This window comes from Leptodactylus fuscus, chromosome 1, assembly GCF_031893055.1.
Source record: "Leptodactylus fuscus isolate aLepFus1 chromosome 1, aLepFus1.hap2, whole genome shotgun sequence".
Lineage (NCBI taxonomy): Eukaryota > Metazoa > Chordata > Amphibia > Anura > Leptodactylidae > Leptodactylus > Leptodactylus fuscus.
Window position 1 is genome coordinate 86,838,079 of NC_134265.1, and position 23,346 is coordinate 86,861,424.

Here is a 23,346-nt window from a genome sequence, read left to right on the forward strand (position 1 = left end):
GTGTTATTGCTAAAGGGTTAAATGGCACATAAGTAGAGATGAGCGAACACTAAAATGTTCGAGGTTCGAAATTCGATTCGAACAGCCGCTCAATGTTCGTGTGTTCGAACGGGTTTCGAACCCCATTATAGTCTATGGGGAACAGATACTCGTTAAGGGGGAAACCCAAATCCGTGTCTGGAGGGTCACCAAGTCCACTATGACACCCCAGGAAATGATGCCAACACCTCTGGAATGACACTGGGACAGCAGGGGAAGCATGTCTGGGGGCATCTAACACACCAAAGACCCTCTATTACCCCAACATCACAGCCTAACAACTACACACTTTACACACTCAATACCACCTCTCTGACAGTAGGAAAACACCTTGAAACATGTGTATTTGGCACTTGCAGTGAGGAGAGCTTGTCACCAGCAGTGAATTTGGCCCTTGTAGTAAGTTGAGGTTGGCACCAACATTTGTTTTGAAAATCAGGGTGGATTGAGCCTCTAACCAGCAGAGTTTGGGCAAATTCATGGTGGAGGGAGCCTCTAAAAACCCCAGTTTGGACCAATTCATGGTGGAGGGAGACTCTAAAAACCCCAGTTTGGACCAATTCATGGTGGAGGGAGACTCTAAAAACCCCAGTTTGGACCAATTCATGGTGGAGGGAGCCTCTAAAAACCCCAGTTTGGACCAATTCATGGTGGAGGGAGCCTCTAACCAGCCCAGTTTGGACCAATTAATGGTGGAGGGAGCCTCTAAACAGCCAAGTTTTGGGAAATTCATGGTGGAGGGAGCCTCTAACCAGCCCAGTTTGGACCAATTCATGGTGGAGGGAGCCTCTAAACAGCCCAGTTTGGGCAAATTCATGGTGGAGGGAGCCTCTAACCAGCCCAGTTTGGACCAATTAATGGTGGAGGGAGCCTCTAAACAGCCCAGTTTGGACCAATTAATGGTGGAGGGAGCCTCTAACCAGCCCAGTTTGGACCAATTAATGGTGGAGGGAGCCTCTAACCAGCCCAGTTTGGACCAATTAATGGTGGAGGGAGCCTCTAACCAGCCCAGTTTGGACCAATTAATGGTGGAGGGAGCCTCTAAACAGCCAAGTTTTGGGAAATTCATGGTGGAGGGAGCCTCTAACCAGCCCAGTTTGGACCAATTCATGGTGGAGGGAGCCTCTAAACAGCCCAGTTTGGGCAAATTCATGGTGGAGGGAGCCTCTAAAAAACCCAGTTTGGACCAATTCATGGTGGAGGGAGCCTCTAATTAGCCCAGTTTGGACCAATTAATTGTGGAGGGAGCCTCTAACCAGCCCAGTTTGGACCAATTAATGGTGGAGGGAGCCTCTAACCACCCCAGTTTGGGCAAATTCATGGTGGAGGGAGCCTCTAACCAGCCCAGTTTGGACCAATTAATGGTGGAGGGAGCCTCTAACCAGCCCAGTTTGGACCAATTAATGGTGGAGGGAGCCTCTAATTAGCCCAGTTTGGACCAATTAATTGTGGAGGGAGCCTCTAACCAGCCCAGTTTGGACCAATTCATGGTGGAGGGAGCCTCTAATTAGCCCAGTTTGGACCAATTAATTGTGGAGGGAGCCTCTAACCAGCCCAGTTTGGACCAATTAATGGTGGAGGGAGCCTCTAAAAAACCCAGTTTGGACCAATTCATGGTGGAGGGAGCCTCTAATTAGCCCAGTTTGGACCAATTAATTGTGGAGGGAGCCTCTAACCAGCCCAGTTTGGACCAATTAATGGTGGAGGGAGCCTCTAAAAAACCCAGTTTGGACCAATTCATGGTGGAGGGAGCCTCTAATTAGCCCAGTTTGGACCAATTAATTGTGGAGGGAGCCTCTAACCAGCCCAGTTTGGACCAATTAATGGTGGAGGGAGCCTCTAACCACCCCAGTTTGGACCAATTCATGGTGGAGGGAGCCTCTAACCACCCCAGTTTGGACCAATTCATGGTGGAGGGAGCCTCTAAACAGCCCAGTTTGGGCAAATTCATGGTGGAGGGAGCCTCTAACCAGCAGAGTTGGGGGAAATCAGGGTGGAGGGAGCCTAGTATTAGCAGAATTGTGCAACGCTTATGGTGGATGAGTATGAGGATGCGGAGGAATTGGAGAGGTTGAGTACAGACATGGAGTTTCATGTTGGGGTGCTTTACACAGGTGGGCACAAAAATGACGGCTCTACCCAGTGGTGGTTCATTTTTATCAAAGTGAGCCGGTCGGCACTCTCAGCTGACAGACGGGTGCGCTTGTCAGTGATGATGCCACCGGCTGCACTGAACACCCTCTCAGATAGGACGCTGGCGGCAGGACAGGACAGCACCTCCAAGGCATATAGGGCAAGTTCAAGCCACAGGTCCAACTTCGACACCCAATACGTGTAGGGCGCAGAGGGGTCGGAGAGGACAGGGCTGTGGTCGGAAAGGTATTCCCGCAACATGCGCCTATACTTCTCACGCCTGGTGACACTAGGACCCTCCGTGGCGGCACTTTGGCGAGGGGGTGCCATCAAGGTGTCCCAGACCTTAGACAGTGTGCCCCTCGTTTGTGTGGACCGGTGAGAACTTGGTTGCCTACTGGAGGAACTGCCCTCCCTGCCGCCAACGTCACATGCTGGAAACATCTCCATCATATTCTGCACCAATTGCCTGTGGCAAGCATTGATGCGATTGGCCCTCCCCTCTACCGGAATAAAAGACGAGATGTTGTTTTTATACCGGGGGTCAAGGATAGCAAAGATCCAGTACTGGTTGTCCTCCATGATTTTGACAATACGCTTGTCGGTTGTAAAGCACCCCAACATGAACTCAGCCATGTCTGCCACAGTGTTAGTTGGCATGACTCCTCTGGCCCCACCGGAAAGTTCAATCTCCATTTCCTCCTCATCCTCCATGTCTACCCATCCGCGCTGCAACAATGGGACGATTCGAAGTTGCCCGGAAGCCTCCTGTATCACCATCACATCATCGGACAACTCTTCTTCCTCCTCCTCCTCCTCCTCCTCCTCCATTAAACGCAGTGAAGCGGACAGATGTGTGGACCTACTCTCCAGCTGTGACGGATCGGATGCTATCCCTAACTCCTCTGTGTGATCTGAGTTATCCCTGATGTCAATCAGGGATTCTCTCAGAACACACAAGAGCGGGATTGTAAGGCTCACCATCGCATCCTCAGAGCTCACCCTCCTTGTGGACTCCTCAAAGACCCGTAGGATGTCACAAAGGTCTCTCATCCATGGCCACTCATGGATGTGAAACTGAGGCAGCTGACTTTGTGGCACCCTAGGGTTTTGTAGCTGGTATTCCATCAAAGGTCTCTGCTGCTCAACCACTCTATTCAACATCTGAAACGTTGAGTTCCAGCGTGTGGGGACGTCGCACAAAAGCCGGTGTTGTGGCACATGCAGGCGTTGCTGGAGAGATTTTAAGCTAGCAGCGGCTACTGTCGACTTGCGAAAGTGGGCGCACATGCGCCGCACTTTCACCAGTAGCTCTGGAACATTGGGGTAGCTCTTTAGGAAACGTTGCACCACTAGGTTGAAGACGTGGGCCAGGCATGGAACATGTTGGAGTCCGGCAAGCTCCAGAGCTGCTACCAGGTTCCGGCCGTTATCACAAACGACCATGCCTGGGCCCAGGTGCAGCGGCTCAAACCATATTGCCGTCTCATCGAGGAGGGCATCCCTCACCTCGGAGGCAGTGTGCTGTCTGTCCCCCAAGCTGATCAGCTTCAGCACAGCCTGCTGACGTCTACCAACGCCAGTGCTGCAACGTTTCCAACTCGTAGCTGGGGTCAATCTAACAGCGGAGGAGGAGGCGGTGGCGGAGGAGGAGGCGGTGGCGGAGGAGGAGGCGGTAGAGGAGGAGGAGGAGGAGGGGGGTGTTCTTCTCGTGTCCCTGCCAGGAATGTTAGGCGGGGAGACGAGGTACACCGGGCCAGTTTGGGAAGCAGTCCCAGCCTCAACTACATTCACCCAGTGTGCCGTCAGTGAAATGTAGCGTCCCTGTCCGCATGCACTTGTCCACGCGTCGGTGGTCAAGTGGACCTTTGTGCAAAGCGCGGAACTAAGGGCCCGCCTGATGTTGAGTGACACGTGCTGGTGCAAGGCGGGGACGGCACACCGGGAGAAGTAGTGACGGCTAGGGACGGCATAGCGAGGTGCCGCAGTTGCCATCAGGTCCAGGAAGGCGGGAGTTTCAACAAGCCGGAACGCCAACATCTCCTGGGCCAGCAGTTTAGCGATGTTGGCGTTCAAGGCTTGCGCGTGTGGGTGGTTAGCAGTGTATTTCTGCCGCCGCTCCAATGTCTGAGAGATGGTGGGTTGTTGTAAAGAAACGCCTGATGGTGCCTTTGATGGTGCAGGAGAAGGAGATAAGACAGGACCAGGGGAGGATGAGGTAGAAGTCAACAAAGTGGCGGAGGCAGATGAAGTGGTGTCCTGGCTCGTCCTCTGGAGTGCATCGCCAGCACAGTCAGCAGTGGCAGTGGCAGAGGCAGAGGCAGAGGCAGTGGCAGTGGCGTGAACGGCAGTCGGCCTTTGTCCTGCCGTTGCTGCCTGCCACTGATTCCAGTGCTTGGATTCCAAATGACGGCGCATTGAAGTGGTGGACAGGTTGCTCTTCTCAGAGCCCCTAATCAATTTCGAGAGGCAAATTGTGCAGACAACACTATATCTGTCCTCGGCGCATTCCTTGAAAAAACTCCACACCTTCGAGAAACGTGCCCTCGAGGTGGGAGTTTTTCGGGGCTGGGTACGAACTGGAACATCTTGGGAGATTCCGGGTGTGGCCTGGCTTCGCCTAAGCTGCTGACCTCTGCCTCTGCCTCTAGCTACCCTTTTTGGTGCTGCACCTGCCTCAACATCCACACTACTTTCCCCGCTTGACATCCCCCCTGTCCAGGTCGGGTCAGTGTCCTCATCATCCACCACTTCCTCTTCCAACTCCTGTCTCATCTCCTCCTCCCGCACAATGCGCCGGTCAACTGGATGCCCTGACGGCAACTGCGTCACATCATCGTCGATGAGGGTGGGTTGCTGGTCATCCACCACCAAATCGAACGGAGATGGAGGAGACTCTAGTGTTTGAGCATCTGGATACAGATGCTCCTCTGTTAGGTTCGTGGAATCGTGACGTGGAGAGGCAGGTTGAGGGACAATGAAAGGAGCGGAGAACAGCTCTGGGGAGCAGGGACAGTTTGGGTTATTGTTCTGTAAAGCTTCGGAATTTTGGGAGGAAGGAAGACAAGACTGTTGGGTAATAGGAGGAGAGGAGGCAGAGTCTGACTGGCTGCTGGACAATGTGCTGTAAGCGTTCTCTGACAGCCATTGCAAGACCTGTTCCTGGTTCTCGGGCCTACTAAGGTTTGTACCCTGCAGTTTAGTTAATGTGGCAAGCAACCCTGGCACTGTGGAGTGGCGCAATGCTTGCTGCCCCACAGGAGTAGGCACGGGACGCCCTGTGGCTTCACTGCTACCTTGCTCCCCAGAACCATTCCCCCGACCTCGCCCACGGCCTCGTCCACGTCCCTTTCCGGGAGCCTTGCGCATTTTGAATTCCTAGTTAGAAATTGGCACTGTATACCAGTAGTAAAAATTGTGGGTGCACGTAACCCCAATATATTCTTTGAATTCCCAGTCAGAAACTGGCACTATATGGCAGTAGCAAGAAATGAGGGTATTTGTATTCCCAATATACTCTTTGAATTCCCAGTCAGACAATGGCACTGTATACCAGTAGTAAAAATTGTGGGTGCACGTAACCCCAATATATTCTTTGAATTCCCAGTCAGACACTGGCACTATATGGCAGTAGCAAGAAATGAGGGTATTTGTATTCCCAATATATTCTTTGAATTCCCAGTCAGACAATGGCACTGTATACCAGTAGTAAAAATTGTGGGTGCACGTAACCCCAATATATTCTTTGAATTACCAGTCAGAAACTGGCACTATATGGCAGTAGCAAGAAATGAGGGTATTTATAACCCCAATATATTCTTTGAATTCCCAGTCAGACAATGGCACTGTATACCAGTAGTAAAAATTGTGGGTGCACGTAACCCCAATATATTCTTTGAATTCCCAGTCAGAAACTGGCACTATATGGCAGTAGCAAGAAATGAGGGTATTTATAACCCCAATATATTCTTTGAATTCCCAGTCAGACAATGGCACTGTATACCAGTAGTAAAAATTGTGGGTGCACGTAACCCCAATATATTCTTTGAATTCCCAGTCAGAAACTGGCACTATATGGCAGTAGCAAGAAATGAGGGTATTTGTATTCCCAATATACTCTTTGAATTCCCAGTCAGACAATGGCACTGTATACCAGTAGTAAAAATTGTGGGTGCACGTAACCCCAATATATTCTTTGAATTCCCAGTCAGACACTGGCACTATATGGCAGTAGCAAGAAATGAGGGTATTTGTATTCCCAATATACTCTTTGAATTCCCAGTCAGACAATGGCACTGTATACCAGTAGTAAAAATTGTGGGTGCACGTAACCCCAATATATTCTTTGAATTCCCAGTCAGAAACTGGCACTATATGGCAGTAGCAAGAAATGAGGGTATTTGTATTCCCAATATACTCTTTGAATTCCCAGTCAGACAATGGCACTGTATACCAGTAGTAAAAATTGTGGGTGCACGTAACCCCAATATATTCTTTGAATTCCCAGTCAGACACTGGCACTATATGGCAGTAGCAAGAAATGAGGGTATTTGTATTCCCAATATACTCTTTGAATTCCCAGTCAGACAATGGCACTGTATACCAGTAGTAAAAATTGTGGGTGCACGTAACCCCAATATATTCTTTGAATTCCCAGTCAGACACTGGCACTATATGGCAGTAGCAAGAAATGAGGGTATTTGTATTCCCAATATACTCTTTGAATTCCCAGTCAGACAATGGCACTGTATACCAGTAGTAAAAATTGTGGGTGCACGTAACCCCAATATATTCTTTGAATTACCAGTCAGAAACTGGCACTATATGGCAGTAGCAAGAAATGAGGGTATTTATAACCCCAATATATTCTTTGAATTCCCAGTCAGAAACTGGCACTATATGGCAGTAGCAAGAAATGAGGGTATTTGTATTCCCAATATACTCTTTGAATTCCCAGTCAGACAATGGCACTGTATACCAGTAGTAAAAATTGTGGGTGCACGTAACCCCAATATATTCTTTGAATTCCCAGTCAGAAACTGGCACTATATGGCAGTAGCAAGAAATGAGGGTATTTGTATTCCCAATATACTCTTTGAATTCCCAGTCAGACAATGGCACTGTATACCAGTAGTAAAAATTGTGGGTGCACGTAACCCCAATATATTCTTTGAATTCCCAGTCAGACACTGGCACTATATGGCAGTAGCAAGAAATGAGGGTATTTGTATTCCCAATATACTCTTTGAATTCCCAGTCAGACAATGGCACTGTATACCAGTAGTAAAAATTGTGGGTGCACGTAACCCCAATATATTCTTTGAATTACCAGTCAGAAACTGGCACTATATGGCAGTAGCAAGAAATGAGGGTATTTATAACCCCAATATATTCTTTGAATTCCCAGTCAGACAATGGCACTGTATACCAGTAGTAAAAATTGTGGGTGCACGTAACCCCAATATATTCTTTGAATTCCCAGTCAGAAACTGGCACTATATGGCAGTAGCAAGAAATGAGGGTATTTGTATTCCCAATATACTCTTTGAATTCCCAGTCAGACAATGGCACTGTATACCAGTAGTAAAAATTGTGGGTGCACGTAACCCCAATATATTCTTTGAATTCCCAGTCAGACACTGGCACTATATGGCAGTAGCAAGAAATGAGGGTATTTGTATTCCCAATATATTCTTTGAATTCCCAGTCAGACAATGGCACTGTATACCAGTAGTAAAAATTGTGGGTGCACGTAACCCCAATATATTCTTTGAATTACCAGTCAGAAACTGGCACTATATGGCAGTAGCAAGAAATGAGGGTATTTGTATTCCCAATATATTCTTTGAATTCCCAGTCAGACAATGGCACTGTATACCAGTAGTAAAAATTGTGGGTGTATATAGCCCCAATTCTATTGCTAGGGGACTTGCAGGGTATTTCTGGGGTGAAGGTGGGGGGGCACACCGTTGGAACGGGTATCGGGGTATATATCGGGTATACGGGAATACACTGACAGTGTATTCCATTCAGGATCCTGGGAAAGCTGGGTTGCGGCGATTGAGCCCGTCAGTGCCACGTTACACTGACAAGCTTCTCCCTGGAATTTAGCTCTTACAAGAGCTGTTGGTTGTCTTCTCCTTCCTATCCTAGCCTGTCCCTGCCTACCCAGAATCTAAGCCCTAGCTAGCTGGACGGAAACCTCCGTCCTCGGTGAATTGCAAGCTCAGAATGACGCGAAGCTGGGCGTCGCTGTTCTTTTAAATTAGAGGTCACATGTTTTCGGCAGCCAATGGGTTTTGCCTACTTTTTTCAACGTCACCGGTGTCGTAGTTCCTGTCCCACCTACCCAGCGCTGTTATTGGAGCAAAAAAGGCGCCAGGGAAGGTGGGAGGGGAATCGAGTAATGGCGCACTTTACCACGCGGTGTTCGATTCGATTCGAACATGCCGAACAGCCTAATATCCGATCGAACATGAGTTCGATAGAACACTGTTCGCTCATCTCTACACATAAGGCCAGCAATATTTATTTGACCCCTAAATTCAAAATCTTTAAAAAAAAGTGACAGTTTTGAGAAGATTTTTGCAAATTTAAAGTGACTGTTAGAAGGTTAAAAGGCTGAGATGACAATAACCATTTACACTCATATAGGACAGCTAAGAAAACATAGGCCAAATACAACTGTTATACTGTTTTGGGCAAGACCAGGTCAAGACAGGTTTTGAAAAAGGGATTTTCCATTGAATGAAAGCAAGCGGAAATCAAAGTAAAGTATTAAACTATAAGTTATAATGTAAAGTAGTGCAATGCAGTTAAACATAAAGACTGATTTAGTATATAGTATAATACACCATAAATGCATAATGTTATTGAGTTTAATCTGTAAACAGAATATTAGCGCCCTCCAGTGGTGTCTACAATCTTATCATTTCTTGCTACATCTATGCAGGTGATAAGGATATTTGCACCACTGTTAAAGAGGACCTTTCATGGGTTTGGGCACAGGCAGTTCTATATACTGCTGGAAAGCCAACAGTGCGCTGAATTCAGCGCACTGTCGGCTTTCCCGATCTGTGCCCCAGGTGAAGAGCTATGGGTGCCGGTACCGTAGCTCTTTACAGTCAAAAGGGCGTTCCTGACAGTCTGTCAGGAACGTCCTTCTCCACAGCAGTGCCAAATAGCGCTGTACTGAGAGAGCTGGGAGGAACACCTCCCTCCCCTCCTGATAATACTCGTCTATGGATGAGCACTGTGAGGAGAGGGATGGGGCTTTCCTCCCCACTCACACTCTACAGCGCGATAGGCGCTGCTGTGGAGAAGGATGTTTCCGACAGACTGTCAGGAACGCCCTTTTGACTGTAAAGAGCTACGGTACCGGCACCCATAGCTCTTTACCCGGGGCACAGATCAGGAAAGCCAACAGTGCGCTGAATTCAGCGCACTATCGGCTTTCCAGCAGCATATTGAACTGCCTGTGCCCAAACCCATGAAAGGTCCTCTTTAAGATACTAAGATGGTTTGGGACTACTGTATTTAGGTTTAGAAATAAAAAGGTTTCTCAGAGTATGAATTTTACTTTCAGCTTAATTTTTTTTTTAACTTACCTGCAAATCACATGTGCCATTGTACCAAACTTTACATCTAGAACAGTAAAATCTTTCCCTCCCATTAAAGTCCCTGAGTGGGGAGAAATCCGGAGACATAATTTTTGATAATCTGTACAGCACGTTCCTAAATTCAAGCAGCTTGCATGGCAGGAGCAGTTCAGGAGGAGACTACCACATTGAGACTGGCAAGATTCTAATTCACCTATGGATAAAAATATATGTTTTATTTCAGAACTTCCAGAATATGCAGTTTATTGTAACATTGTTAAAAGGTGTTGTCTTGTAACAACAGATAAATACCATAGATATTAGAGTACATTTCAGAATTATAGTTATATGAAGTACTGATAGGGTAGAAGACTTTAGTAACACCTGTCTGCTACAGTGTGACTCCAAGTGAAACCTGTGGAGGACTCCATATTCAACTGAAGGCATAAGACAACACTGTACACTCTTATAGAAGTCTATGGTACTGCAGCACTATACAACTCTGAGGTCACTACCAGGCCCTGAACCCTGAGGGGGCCACAAAGCTCCCTCTGCCACATAAAGCATACAACTATTCCAAATGGCACAAGGCTGGTAAGGGCCCCATTACAAATTTTACGTTGAGGCCCATATGTATATGTAAGCATGGAACCATAGTATGCTCATAGGCCCACAGTCTGCAATTACAGTTTTCCCATGGCAAATTTGACTAGTTCAATCATATTCAGAGCGATAGCTGTAAAACAGGATGATAACACCCACTAGTAGATGTAATCGCAGTTATTAGCAAGCAAAGAGTGAAACTAATAGCACAGAAATGACACAAAAACATAACCAAATTGGGTTTTGTTTTGTTTTTTTAAGTTTTTATGGCATTATTTGCATCCCAAATTGGTAGAGTTAAAAAAGCTATTAGGGGTCTGACATGACAAGTTTGCTGACTGTTTCCAGTGACTAGCAGAACTGTGAATTTAGCACTGGGTTATATTGTAGAACATGACTAAGGGTTAGTACAAGATGGTTAGTACAAGATTCATGTTTCCAAAGGAAATCACATTTTTATGTAGATTATAAAGATAAACTATAATAGTAGCCTGCCATTGATATGCCTGTTAAATGTCCCCATATTCTGTAGTTTACTGAAATTCAGCTTGTGATATTACATATTATATATAACTTTCTGTATGAAACGACCCATTGTATAACCCCAAGCATGATACAGGACATACAGCACAAGTCAGTCTTAGCAAACTACAGAATAAACTCTTAAACCTTAACCCCTTAATAACTTTCCACAGAGGGCATTAGTGCCTTATACTACAACTCCATGTTTTTTCTTGAACATGTAAGGTACATATATCTCTAATTATACCTAGGCTCCATGCATGCAGACTAAATGAAAGTTTATCAAGTTTATGACTATTTTGCGCAATAAAAGATGAGAAATACCCTTGTGTATCCACGCCTATATAAATGAAGTAAATGACTTTATTTCATAATTGGTTTCGGAAATTTGTGGGAATTACTGCCAGCATAAACCACATGAACTGGTATCCAGTACTTTGGATTTGGGTGAGGCTTTGTATTATTTTAATTAAAGTAAAGTCCTAAACATTTTATCTATTTGTGCCAACAGAAGAGACAAAGCACAAAGGTTAATTCAACTCCATTAATAACATGGGAAGATTCTAATTGCTTCCCAGCACAGCCCATTGTTTCCAATGGTTAGTGATGTGTGGTCAATACCTAGTGGACAGGCTGCAGGTCTACATGGACCACTTTATTGTACTGCTATAATACCCTTACCGTTTATGTGATGTTGATTTCCAGTAATTAAAGCAGTAACATCTGTGGTCTAAATAATGATATAGAAGTCATTATCTATGGGTAAAAGGCAGAGAAAAGAGCTATGACTTAAAGAAGCACTCCAACAAAAAACTATGTTTGGCCTGCTTCAAAACAAGCCATTTAGTAGTATAATGTTATTGAATAACTTACTAGTAGTTTTAGGCTGGGTTTTCACATTCAGGTTTGTTCAGGTTTTTTGTTCCCAGTTTTGAAGCCAAAATTATCAGTGTATTGAATAACAGAGAAGTAGCACCTGTCTTATAAGCATTCTCCCCCTTTATGAGCTACACTGAGTTTTTGGTTTCAAAAACCGCAATAAAAAAATGGAATAAATCCTGAATGTGGAAACCTTGCCTTATTATAAAGTTATATGCTCTCCTCCAAAGCACAGGTCTCCTCTCTGTTCTTCTAATGCACTCACCGTATGAATGTGATTTCAACTTCACAATGAAGGTCTATTGAGGTGAGACTGAGGCTCTAATTGGACTGCATTGTAAGTTTGACTTCCTGTTTATACAGGAAACACTGCGTGCACAAGAAGCAGCAGTAAGGAGGTAAGAGCCTCATTGGGTAGTACATTGTGTAAATGCGGGACCTTCAGAGAAGGTAAGTTGCTGGGCCAATCAGACGAGGCAACGGAGTTCAGCTCACCTTTGTAGGTTTATTGGAAACAGTTCAGACAGTCCAGCAGTAAATAAAACAATATGGCTTTCTTCAGCACAAGGATAAATCAAAATAACATAAACAGTCCTTACTTCAGGATACAAGAAAGTAAATCTCCAAGGTTTTTCTCACCAACACACCAGGTGATTTGTTTGGGCTTTCTCCTTCAGATACATAAGGCAGTGTGTCTAACAGGTTTCTCCTACAAGAGACGACCACACCCCCTCCCATGGCCAACCTCAGTGCTTTAATAGCTGACCACTTGAGTCAGCCAGCAAAACCAGGACTGGAGTATCGGCCTGGGTTTACAACAATACCTAACTCCTGGTCCCATACTCCAGCCAGTCACCTTGTACATACCAACCACCTCAGTGGAAGATACCTGCCCTCTACCACTTTACCATCTGCCTGTTTACAATGGGTACATTGGTTTTATTCATGAAAAGAATTTTGTAAAGAAAATGTGTAATTGAAAAATCCTCTAATTTTGGATTAAAGAAAAAAAAACAACAGAATCCTTTAAACTGATATGGATCATCTAGTCTGAAATCCAGGTTGTAATTTCCTTGTTTTCTTGTAATTGGTTTAACTGTACTATAATGGCAGATGTTGGGTCTTTAAAGGGATCCTATCATTAAAACACATTTTTTTCTGCCTTCCATGTAGGAATAGCCTTAAGAAAAGCTATTCTTCTCCTACCTTTAGGCGTCTCCAGCACCGCCTCCATCTTCTTCAGGAATGTCCTCTTCACGCGTCTTCTTCCAGCGCAGGTGATAAAACTTGTAGGCCTTGGGCATCGGGCAGAGCCGATTGTGCATGCCTGCAGCCACAAGAAAAATTGCCCAAGGCCTACAAGTTTGACCTACTACGCCGGAAGAAGACGCGTGAAGAGAATGTTCCTGAGGAAGATGGAGGTGGCACTGGAGAGTTCTCTTGCAGCATTGGGGACGCCCCCAGTGCTGTTTGAGTGCTGGGGTCCGCCCCCAGTGCTGCGAGATAACTCATTTGCATACTGACGAAAACCGGGATTTCTACGGAACGGCGGCGCGGAGAAGACATCTAAAGGTAGGAGAAGAATAGCCTTTCTTAAGGCTATTCCTACGTGGTAGGCAGAAAAAAAAAGTGCTTTAATGATAGGATCCCTTTAAACTTGGAACTAAGTAGTTACCATAGTCACCAGGTCTACACAGTGGCTCAGTGCCCACAAGGGGTCTAAGAATAAAAGTAAAAAAACATATATATTAAAAAAATAAAAAAGCAGATCACATATAAGTAACATAAAACACACACATACACACACTAGGTATCTCTGCATCCTAAATTCCCCAACTATGCTGTAGAAGAAAACAAATGACTTTTTTGCTGTTTTGGATCCCATAAAAATTTGAATAAAAAGCAATAAAACATCAAACAGTCCCCAAAATGTTTTTTAAAAAAAAAAAAAAAAAAAGGTACATCTGGCTCAGCAAAAAAAAAAAAATAAATAAAAGACACCTTATTCAGCATATGGGTGTCAGAATTTAATGACTCCAAGAATTTTTTTCTTCAAAATTTTTACAGGAGTAAAAACGTAATGGAAACTATATAAATTTAGTATCACCGTAATCATGTCAACCCATAGAATACAGGTAACATTTCATTTTGGCTGCACAGTGAATGCTGTCAAAAAGAAAAGCCATAAGAGTTATGCAAACACAGTTTTTCTCTTCTACCTCATTCTGAATTTTTTCCAGCTTTCCAAGACTTCATATGCTATATAAAATGGTACCATTATGATCCACAATTTGTCCTGCAAAAATGAAGCACTCAGAGCTCTGTGAACAAAAAAAGTATGGCTTTTGGAAAGTTGGATTAAAAATTAAAATCTAAAAATAGGCTGCAACGGAAAGGGGTTAAGCTGCTGTTTTATCCTTTGACATGCTTTATGCTGCAGCTTATTGTGATCAGATTGGCCGTTACGTTTAACCATAAGCCTATCATAAACTGCCCTTGATAGAATATTAACTATTTGTAAATTCTTCTATACTGAACTTCCTATGATTCCACCATCTCTTAACCTATCTGAACCCAAGATTTCTATGTCAATCTGTGGTGCCTGTATAATATTTAGGTAGCCCGCTAGCTATGTTTGAAATCTTTCCCTTCATGCCAAGATATATTGATATCTTGCTGTTGTCAGTCTGTAGCATTTACTGCATGATACTGACATGAATAATGTTATAGAAATTGTGCAGAGAAAAAAAAAGGTCTGCTTGACCCCTTACAATCTGGTTTCCATGCTCTGCACTCTACTGAAACGGCCCTCACAAAAGTCTCCAATGATCTCCTGACTGCTAAATCCAATGGTGACTTCTCTCTTCTTATTCTTCTGGACCTCTCTGCAGCATTTGACACTGTTGACCATCATCTCCTACTCACTATGCTCCGTTCAGTCGGCCTCAAGTACACTGCGCTCTCCTGGTTCTCCTCTTATCTCTCAGACCGCACTTTCAGTGTATCATTTGCGGGCTCTGTTTCCTCCCCTCTTTCCCTTGCTGTTGGGGTTCCTCAGGGCTTGGTCCTAGGCCCCCTGCTCTTTCCTCTCTACACAGCCCCCATTGGACAAACCATTGCCAGATTTTGCTTCCGGTACCATCTTTATGCTGATGACACCCAATTATACACATCTTCCCATGTCATCACCCCTGTACTAATACAGAACACCAGTGACTGTCTTTCTGCTTTCTCAAATATCATGTCTTCGCTCTATCTGAAACTAAATCTCTCTAAGACTAAACTACCACTGTTTCCACCATCTAATAGATCTGTCTCTAATATATCCATTGCAGTCTCAGGCCTTACTATAACTCCTAGGCAGCAGGCCCGCTGCCTCGGGGTTATGTTTGACGCAAACCTTTCCTTCACCCCTCATATTGAATCACTTGCACACTCATGTCACCTCCACCTCAAAAACATCTCCAGAATATGCCCTTTCCTTACCTGAGATACATTAAAGACACTTATTGTCTCTGATTCATTCTCGCCTTGACTACTGTAACTCCTTTACTAAACTCTGCCCTCTACAATCTATTCTGAATGCAGCGGCCAGGCTCATCTATCAGGCTAGACGCTACAGCGATGCCTCTGGTCTGCGCCAGTCGCTACATTGGCTGCCTATTCATTATAGAATAAAATATAAAGTTATCACTCTCATCCACAAGGCTCTCCATAATGCCGCACCTCCATACATTTCCTCCCTCATCTCTGTCTACTGCCCGACCCGTGCTCTCCGTTCATTCAATGACCTAACACTTATATCCTCTATTATCACAGCATCCCACGCTCGTATACAAGACTCCTCCCAAGTTGCACCAATTCTCTGGAATGCTCTATCCTGGACAATCAGTTTAACTCCCAATTTCTACAGCTTCAAGCACAAACTAAAGACACATCTTTTCAGACAGGCCTATCACAATTCCTAATGTAAACTCTTCCGTACTGTAATAAGAATCCCTAAAATTCAAACCCTCCTCTGTCCCCGCTCCCACATTATCCCACATGATATGATGCCATTTCAGGCTAACTTTATATGTCCAAGCTCCATCCACATGTTAATTGTCACGACTGGTGATGGGTCATAAAGTTTTACGTTTGTGTAATGACAGTCACCTCTATTACAATATTGTCTCACCTCTGTATAAGCAATGCCACCCCTGCTACCTCTTGTGTCACCCCCTCTACCTCATAGATTGTAAGCTCTTGCGAGCAGGGCCCTCAGTCCCATTGTGTGAAATGACTTTCTTTGTAATGTATCTTTCTGTCTGTATTTGAACCCTACAAATTGTACAGCGCTGCGGAATATGTTGGAGCTATATAAATAAAATGTATTATTATTATTATTATCCTCCTCATCATCTTTGGTTGGAAACCAATGCAGTGTACTTAGCCTAGGGAAGATTGACAGTTGTTTTGTTCTACTACAAACAGGGAACAGCAGGGAGTCTCCTGTTACAACGGTAAGGTCAAAGGTGCAGTAGCTGGATAGAGGATCCTGGCAAATACTATTATTATTGACTACAAACAACTAAGCCACCAGATAATTTACACACATTTACTAAGGTCCTAAGGGACCTGTCTAATAAAAGATAAAGATGAAGGATAGAGACAGTACCCTTTTAGAGTTCAGGGTGTTACAAGCCCCTTCCACAGTCCTTCTTTAAAGGACATGCAAATGGTAATTCAGCAGTAAAGTCCTGTCACCAAATAGCTCTACTACAAGAAGTGATACTACAACTATTTAGCAACACAAACTTCAGGTTTAACCCTAACCAATTCATCTTGTCTCATGGGATTGAAGCTCTGAGCACTATAAATGAATACAATAAGACAATATATTATTGTCAAAGAGTTTCTTCAAGGACAATAATCATAGCATTGTGAAACACCTACCATACCTGTTCATAAATATTCAGTATATCTTATTACTCTGACATGGGAATGATTCTTAATGTGCCCAATCTAAGGTATACTATCTACTTGCAAGACACTGCAGTAGGCCTGCTAGCAATGTTCCTGGGTACGATAAAATGACAAACAGATATGTTTTAGGGCCATGTTACATCACACAGTTGTTTATATCCAAGCATTTGTGAGGATTTTGAACCCTGAGCACTTGGGATGTTATCTGACATGAACTGATAAAAGATGACATCTCTGCTTTATAGTAGAAGCATGACATACAGTTGGCTCAGACTGGGCATTGTGACAAAGGGGTGGAATATTTGTTTCCATTGTCTTCATGGATAAGATTACAGTATGTATACAGCATCTACATTATTACAGTGTACATATTAGAAGTAATGGTCTAGAGGTGGCATTATCTTAAGCATATTCTCATTCTACTGTTTATTGGGTATATATAAACTTGCGTGATGATGTTGAGCTACATTGTAGCCCTGGTTTCTGTGTTGGCGACTCTGGAGAAAATAGCAAAGCATATAGGAAACACAATGGACCCCGTTATAGCACAGGGAACATTTATTAACTATTTTCACCATTTGTCGGGTTTGCACATTTTCAAAATGCAGCAAAAATGATCGCAAGTGGCAATTTTATGCTAACCTCATCACCTTCCCAAAAGGGATGGTAACATGGGCAGTATTGAGGGCATGGTCACCTACTCTATAACCATTTTCAGCAGTACATTGGCATAAATGAGGCCTGAAGTCTACACCAGCTATTTCTATTCTGTTCCTACGATGACACAAAAATTCGGAAATGTTAATCCAGCTGAGAATCTAAGATTAAGGCATTAGTGGAGGTACAAACTACTGTACACAACCCACATTATCCTACCCTTCTAGTATATGTGAACAATGTTAGATTCCTACTATTTGTCTTGGTGTTTTCTTTCAGTTCATGTTTGATTCCCTCTTACACAGATACTAGTCAATGATGTGGTTGTGTAGATGTAAAGCTTAATAATAGTACCTGTCGGCAGGTGCAAACCACAAGTCACACGTCAGCCTTCACCTTCCATCAGCAAATTAAACACCACATTTCACTTTTGTAGTTTTCCTCCTACATAGATCCTTACTGTTATTGGTCACAATCTATTGTTTTACACAAATGTGGCAATGTATAACTAGACTTTCTGCAACAAAATAACTTTCTACAGATTAAGGGTAGCTTCACACTACCGTTATTTAATATCTGTTGCTCTGATCCGTTACAGGATGAGATCAATGGACATTAAATGACAGTTGCATATAGAGATCTGTCAATCAGGCATCCGTCTGCATTCACCCCAATGTAAAAAACATGACAAAAGATTTCTTCCATCATGTTTTTTAGTTTTCTGACGTAAGAATAAGACATGCTTGCAGGGCTTTTTCTTCTGTTACAAGAGTAAATAAAGGCAGAAGAAAGTATCCATCATGTTGTTTGCATTAGAGTCAATTTGGTATGGACAGAGAAGGAGGGGGCTCAATCTGTGTCCGTTACTCTACTACAGTTAATGTCCGTTGCCGTCATCCTACGACAGATGACAGCAATGAACATTATCAAAGGCATTGTGAACATAGCCAAATATCTTATAATAGAAGCCGACAAAAGCCATTGAAAACCCATTGAGAGAGTTAACAGTCTGTGCCACAGTTGTGAAGATAAATTTTGCTACATCAGTACACATCATTGAAATAGCCAACAAGGTTATGTGTGCAGATGTGTTCTTTCTTAGCTTTCCTTTTGGCTGGAAGTGACTGAATGTGTGTGACAATTATAATTAGCTTTTCAAGACAAAATTAGTTTGTAATTCTGTATCACAGAGTCCCTATGTATGGTTACCAGGTCTGTGTTGTGAGTTGAACCTTTTTAAGAATTTTGTGCTTAAATGAGACATTGAAGTTGTTAACCAAGTTTGAGCTAAGTTAAGGGGGATATTTCACGGATATTATTTATGCTCCATACATGGGAGAGAGTATAAATAGCAAATTGACCCCGAGAACGGTGTTGTAGCCACAGTCAATGCAGACAAACCCCTTCTCCATTTGTTTCAGGGGGAGTGTTGGAGATTGGCAAGTGCTTTGGTTATCTCCATCTTTCCGGTTGAAATTAATGGATCGGGGGCACATTTCTGTCAGCTGAGGCTACATTACTGATCGGGATAAAACACCCACATTCTTAGGAATCTATACTACAGATAGACACCAAGTAATTTTTGTGTAATAAACCCTTTATGGGGGATATATAGGAGTACAAGCAATCTTCCATTGATTAGCAATTGGTCCATGGCTATATATTACTGTATTAGCACTGCAACAATCGGCAACTACCTAAAAGAGGTTGTGTTGTATTCCTCTGGATCAACATTGCAGAATAACAGGTTGGCTTTCGGCCTTTTAGTTTCACTACAATAACATTTGATGCTAAAATTCCTCTTAAACTTTTCAAGTTGCTGTTTACTCCTCAGAATGAATGTCATCCACAGTGTTGTATGACATAGTGAATGGCATAGCAGGTCATTGTAGCAAGGAAAGCATGTGCTGCTTATCCAGCTGACTTCAGCTTAAATGTCTGTTTATTGCACTGGGTATCCAAGGTGCATAAGCCTGAAATTGCTGTTTTAACTTGTGACAGAATGAATTTATGGCATGTGCTGTGGTTAATGATGTGAATTGTGAAGTAAAACATTGGGCCAAAACTGCTCATTTTATAAATACTTATATTAAAAGTATACGTGATGTAGAGTTACTATAATGGGACTGTAATAAGTTATAACGCAATATTTTCAGGTGACTTCTATAAATATCAGTTATATCACTTTATTCTGCCAAGTGGCTGATCCTGAGACAGGTGGTGGCCTGACCGTGTTACATCACGTGGGGGTTTATCCTTTAAGAGAAAACCTGTGACCTTTTACACATCCATAAAATTTAAATTGGCATTTCTTCTTAGAATCAAAGAAATCTTGCCATTTCCTTTTTAGGATAACAATACACAATTTGGCTCCTTCACTCTGCCAAAGCAGTATATTTCTACACTGACCAAAGGCATTGTGTCCTTCATATAAACTTTGCCAAACAAGCTGTCATCGTATGATCAGAGAGGTAAACACTGAAGATTTCTAATAAATGACTGCAAGAAAAGTGCTTGGAAATCTCAAGGAATTGAAGCAAAATTTGCTGGAAAATTGAATAATTTTTCCTTGCAGAATAAATTAGCTTTATGTATTACTCTGGCATGTACTTTATACATATAAGGCCTGGTTCACATCTGTTTTCAGTATTCTGTTCGAGGAGTCCGCATGGGGACCCCCCAAATGGAATACCAAATGCATTGACAAGCGGTGAGCATTGAAAGTACATGGGCCCCATAGACTATAATGTCCACAGTGTCCACAAAGAACATGCAGAGCGTTAAGTGCTTCATGAACTACTTTCCTCTCCATATGACTCGTGCGGAAAAGGCATGGAAAATACACGGACCCCATTATAGTCTATGGGGAACGTGTGCTTGTCAATGCATTCGGTATTCCATTCGGGGGGCCCCATGCGGACTCCCTGAAAGGAATACTAAATGCAGATGTGTACCAGGCCTCAGCCTTTATTTATACTCTTTAATTGGTGTAAAATCAACTGAATTGATAACATGTATTTCCGGCAATTCACTTACAAACATTTTAGGGGGTGAATCTCATTGTGTAAATTAAGGTTTTTAACCTATAATTAAAATAGAGCTTACGCAATCGTTCACCCAGGCTATATACATCATTTATTTCAGAACAGGAGAGGACTTGAATCACTGAAGTACTTTACTTTCTCCCTGCTAAAAGAGATATAGTAGCCAAACAATAATACAAGCTGTTTGTAAAGGGAATTTGTTAGCTAATAAAGATGTGTGTTCACGGCAGTATTGGTGCTAATTCAAGCAGGCAGTTTTTCCTTTCTCTCTCTACTGTCAGAGAGGAGGAAAAAATGTAATACAAGCAATTACACTGTGTAGGGGGCCGTGCGCCTAGTGACAGAACTCAAGACAGATCCTATTACTGTTTGTTTTGTGGCCCAGGTTCATTTATTAAATGTATTAGTATGTGGAGGTCAAAGATGGCATATGGATTTCATCCATGTGCTGCCTGTGACATTGTCTCACAGACCGATAAATGTGTCCATGTAAACATAGCAGTAGTATGTGAATTTTTAAAATATGGTTCTCATTTCTGGCCTGCTCTTTAATAGTTCTCATTCCCTTCCACAAAATTTAAACATGGATCTAAAGATTGTACAAAGATTTCAGACCACTGGTATCCCACCCTGGATGCAGTGGCCAGAGATGGCTGGGATAACGGAATCAAACAAGCTCAGCTTGTATAACTCCCAACTTTCGGGGACAATTTATCCCACTGTACTGTGCCGATCTTGTAACTCATACTTACTTCTAGTAGCATTAGACACAATTTAGCAAGGTTGCCTAATTCTGAAATCCCAGCCACCTCTTCATCCAGGTGGCACTGAGTATGGGGAACCCTGTTTTGGCAATAAGTGCATGTCCTTAAGCTGGGACCTGCATCTTTCAGACATTTATTCTCAATCCATCTTTTAAAATTTCAATAAGTAACATGGGCGATATCACTGTATAGTACTGAATTCTGAGATCATAGAAGGAAGTTCCTAATTCAAGACCTTCAATAACTAGCCAAACTTAAGAAAAAGTGTCACTTAATCTAGAAGACCTAAGATGCCATGCATTATTTGGAAACCTTATTGATTCTGAAGATCTTTATAATACTTAATTTCCTGTGGTGGCATTACAGGGGAACCAAACGCCTCATGTCTACCTCCGAATTACAGCTGATCAATGGGTGTCCCAGCAGAATGAAAACCTATAACCAGATTACTGTCTTTTTGGAGTCTCTTGATACAACATATAATTGTAAAAAGTACACAGTGCTACTACACATGGCAAATATATTAGTTGCGTACTAGTAGAGATGAGTGAATCACAGATCATTGTGATTGACTGCAAAGCTGGTCAATTATCTCTACCATCTGTAACTACTATTTCTATTTCTACTATTTTCCATCCCAGCGGATGGTCCCATAGAACAGAATGCAGCCCAGCATTTGCATAGAGAACTCAGATGCACTTGTGGGATCCTGTTCTCTTGGTCAGTGCTTGACCCCCAGGGATCAGTAATGTCCCATGGATGGAGGGTAAGTGTAACTATAGTGGAACAACAGGCACTATCACTGAAACAAACTCAAAAAGAGAGAAATGCCTCTTTGTGCTCTTCAGGTTGTTTTCCAGCTCCTTTCCCCTCTTCTAAAATGACAGACTCTGAAAATCTCATATTTGTCTTGAAGGGGATCTCATGACTTAGTCTCCTATAGACATGTGTTATCTATGGAGATACCAGAGGAAAGAAAGTTTAGCAGTTTAGCCTGATGCTAGGGCTAAGAGCTTTCTACCACAACCAAAGCACTTTACTGAAATTAGTACTTTTCTATATATGTCTTGCATGACATATGCAGTGACAGTTTTTTTTTTTTTTTTTTAGGGAGAAAGCCAATTATAGAGCAGTTTACCCCCAACTTACTGTGTGCAGTGTATGGCAGCTAGCCTCTACCCAACAATTGAGAAAGAACTACAAACTCCAGATGTAATATGCAGAAGGGAAACTGCTGAAAACGGCAGAATATAAGTTGTGTAATAACCAGAAATAGTGTTACTCTTCATGTACACACACAATAGCTTATCCTGAAAAGTCAAATAAATATATCACAGGTATACTTTAAATAAATTCTTTTAAAGGGAATCTATCAGGGCAATTTGGGACACTAAACCACACAAAGGTCCTTATGGGTTTATTGTCCCAAATTGCCCTACGGAAGTATAAAGAATTATTTATTTATTTTAAATGGGGGCATAGATGAATTTAAAACAAGGCGATTTAGGGGTCCAGAGCACTATAATGAACATATGACTTAATACAGCACATGGTTTTCAGGCTGAAAAAACTCCTTTAGGATAAGACTCCATGTTATGGAAACACAGCCTTTTTTACTGCAAATTTTGCAGCATTTTTTTGATCCAAAGTCAGGAGTGGATTTAACAGATGTTAAACATGTAAAAGCTTCCTTTATATTTCCCATTGCTTTTGAAGCCACTCCTGACTTTGCAGCAAAATCTGCAATAAAAAAAACAGTTCGTGGGGTCTTAGCCTTAGGCTCCACATTGTGGAAATGCTGCTTTTTGTTGTTGCAGATTTTGCTGTGGTTTTTTAAGCAAAGCCAGGAGTAGACTGAGCAGAAGGTAGAAGTATAAGAGCTTCCTATATATCTCCCACTCCCTTTTTAGCCATTCTAGGCTTTGGCTCAAAAAAAGCAAAAAATTGGCAACTAAAAAAAGTTACATTTCCGCAAAATGGGGCCTCAGTCTTAAGGTGTATATGAAATCACTATAGTGAATTAGTCTGTTGTAAGTATCTTTCATGAGTTTCATGAACATATAGGCTAAGGCCCCACGGGCCGTATACGCAGCACTAAAGCGCTGCGGGAAGAACCGCTGTGTGAACGCATTGTGGTTCTTT

The 23,346-nt window shown here is 42.9% G+C and overlaps 1 protein-coding gene across 1 annotated transcript in view; it reads right to left on the reverse strand.

The window, feature by feature from the left end:
- SUSD2 (sushi domain containing 2) overlaps positions 1 to 23,346 on the reverse strand; it is a 132,890-nt gene that overhangs the window by 94,640 nt on the left and 14,904 nt on the right. The window contains exon 2 of the mRNA XM_075273147.1: positions 9,780 to 9,984. Coding sequence (XP_075129248.1) covers positions 9,780 to 9,984 — 205 coding nt within the window. The remainder of the gene's footprint in view (positions 1 to 9,779; positions 9,985 to 23,346) is intronic.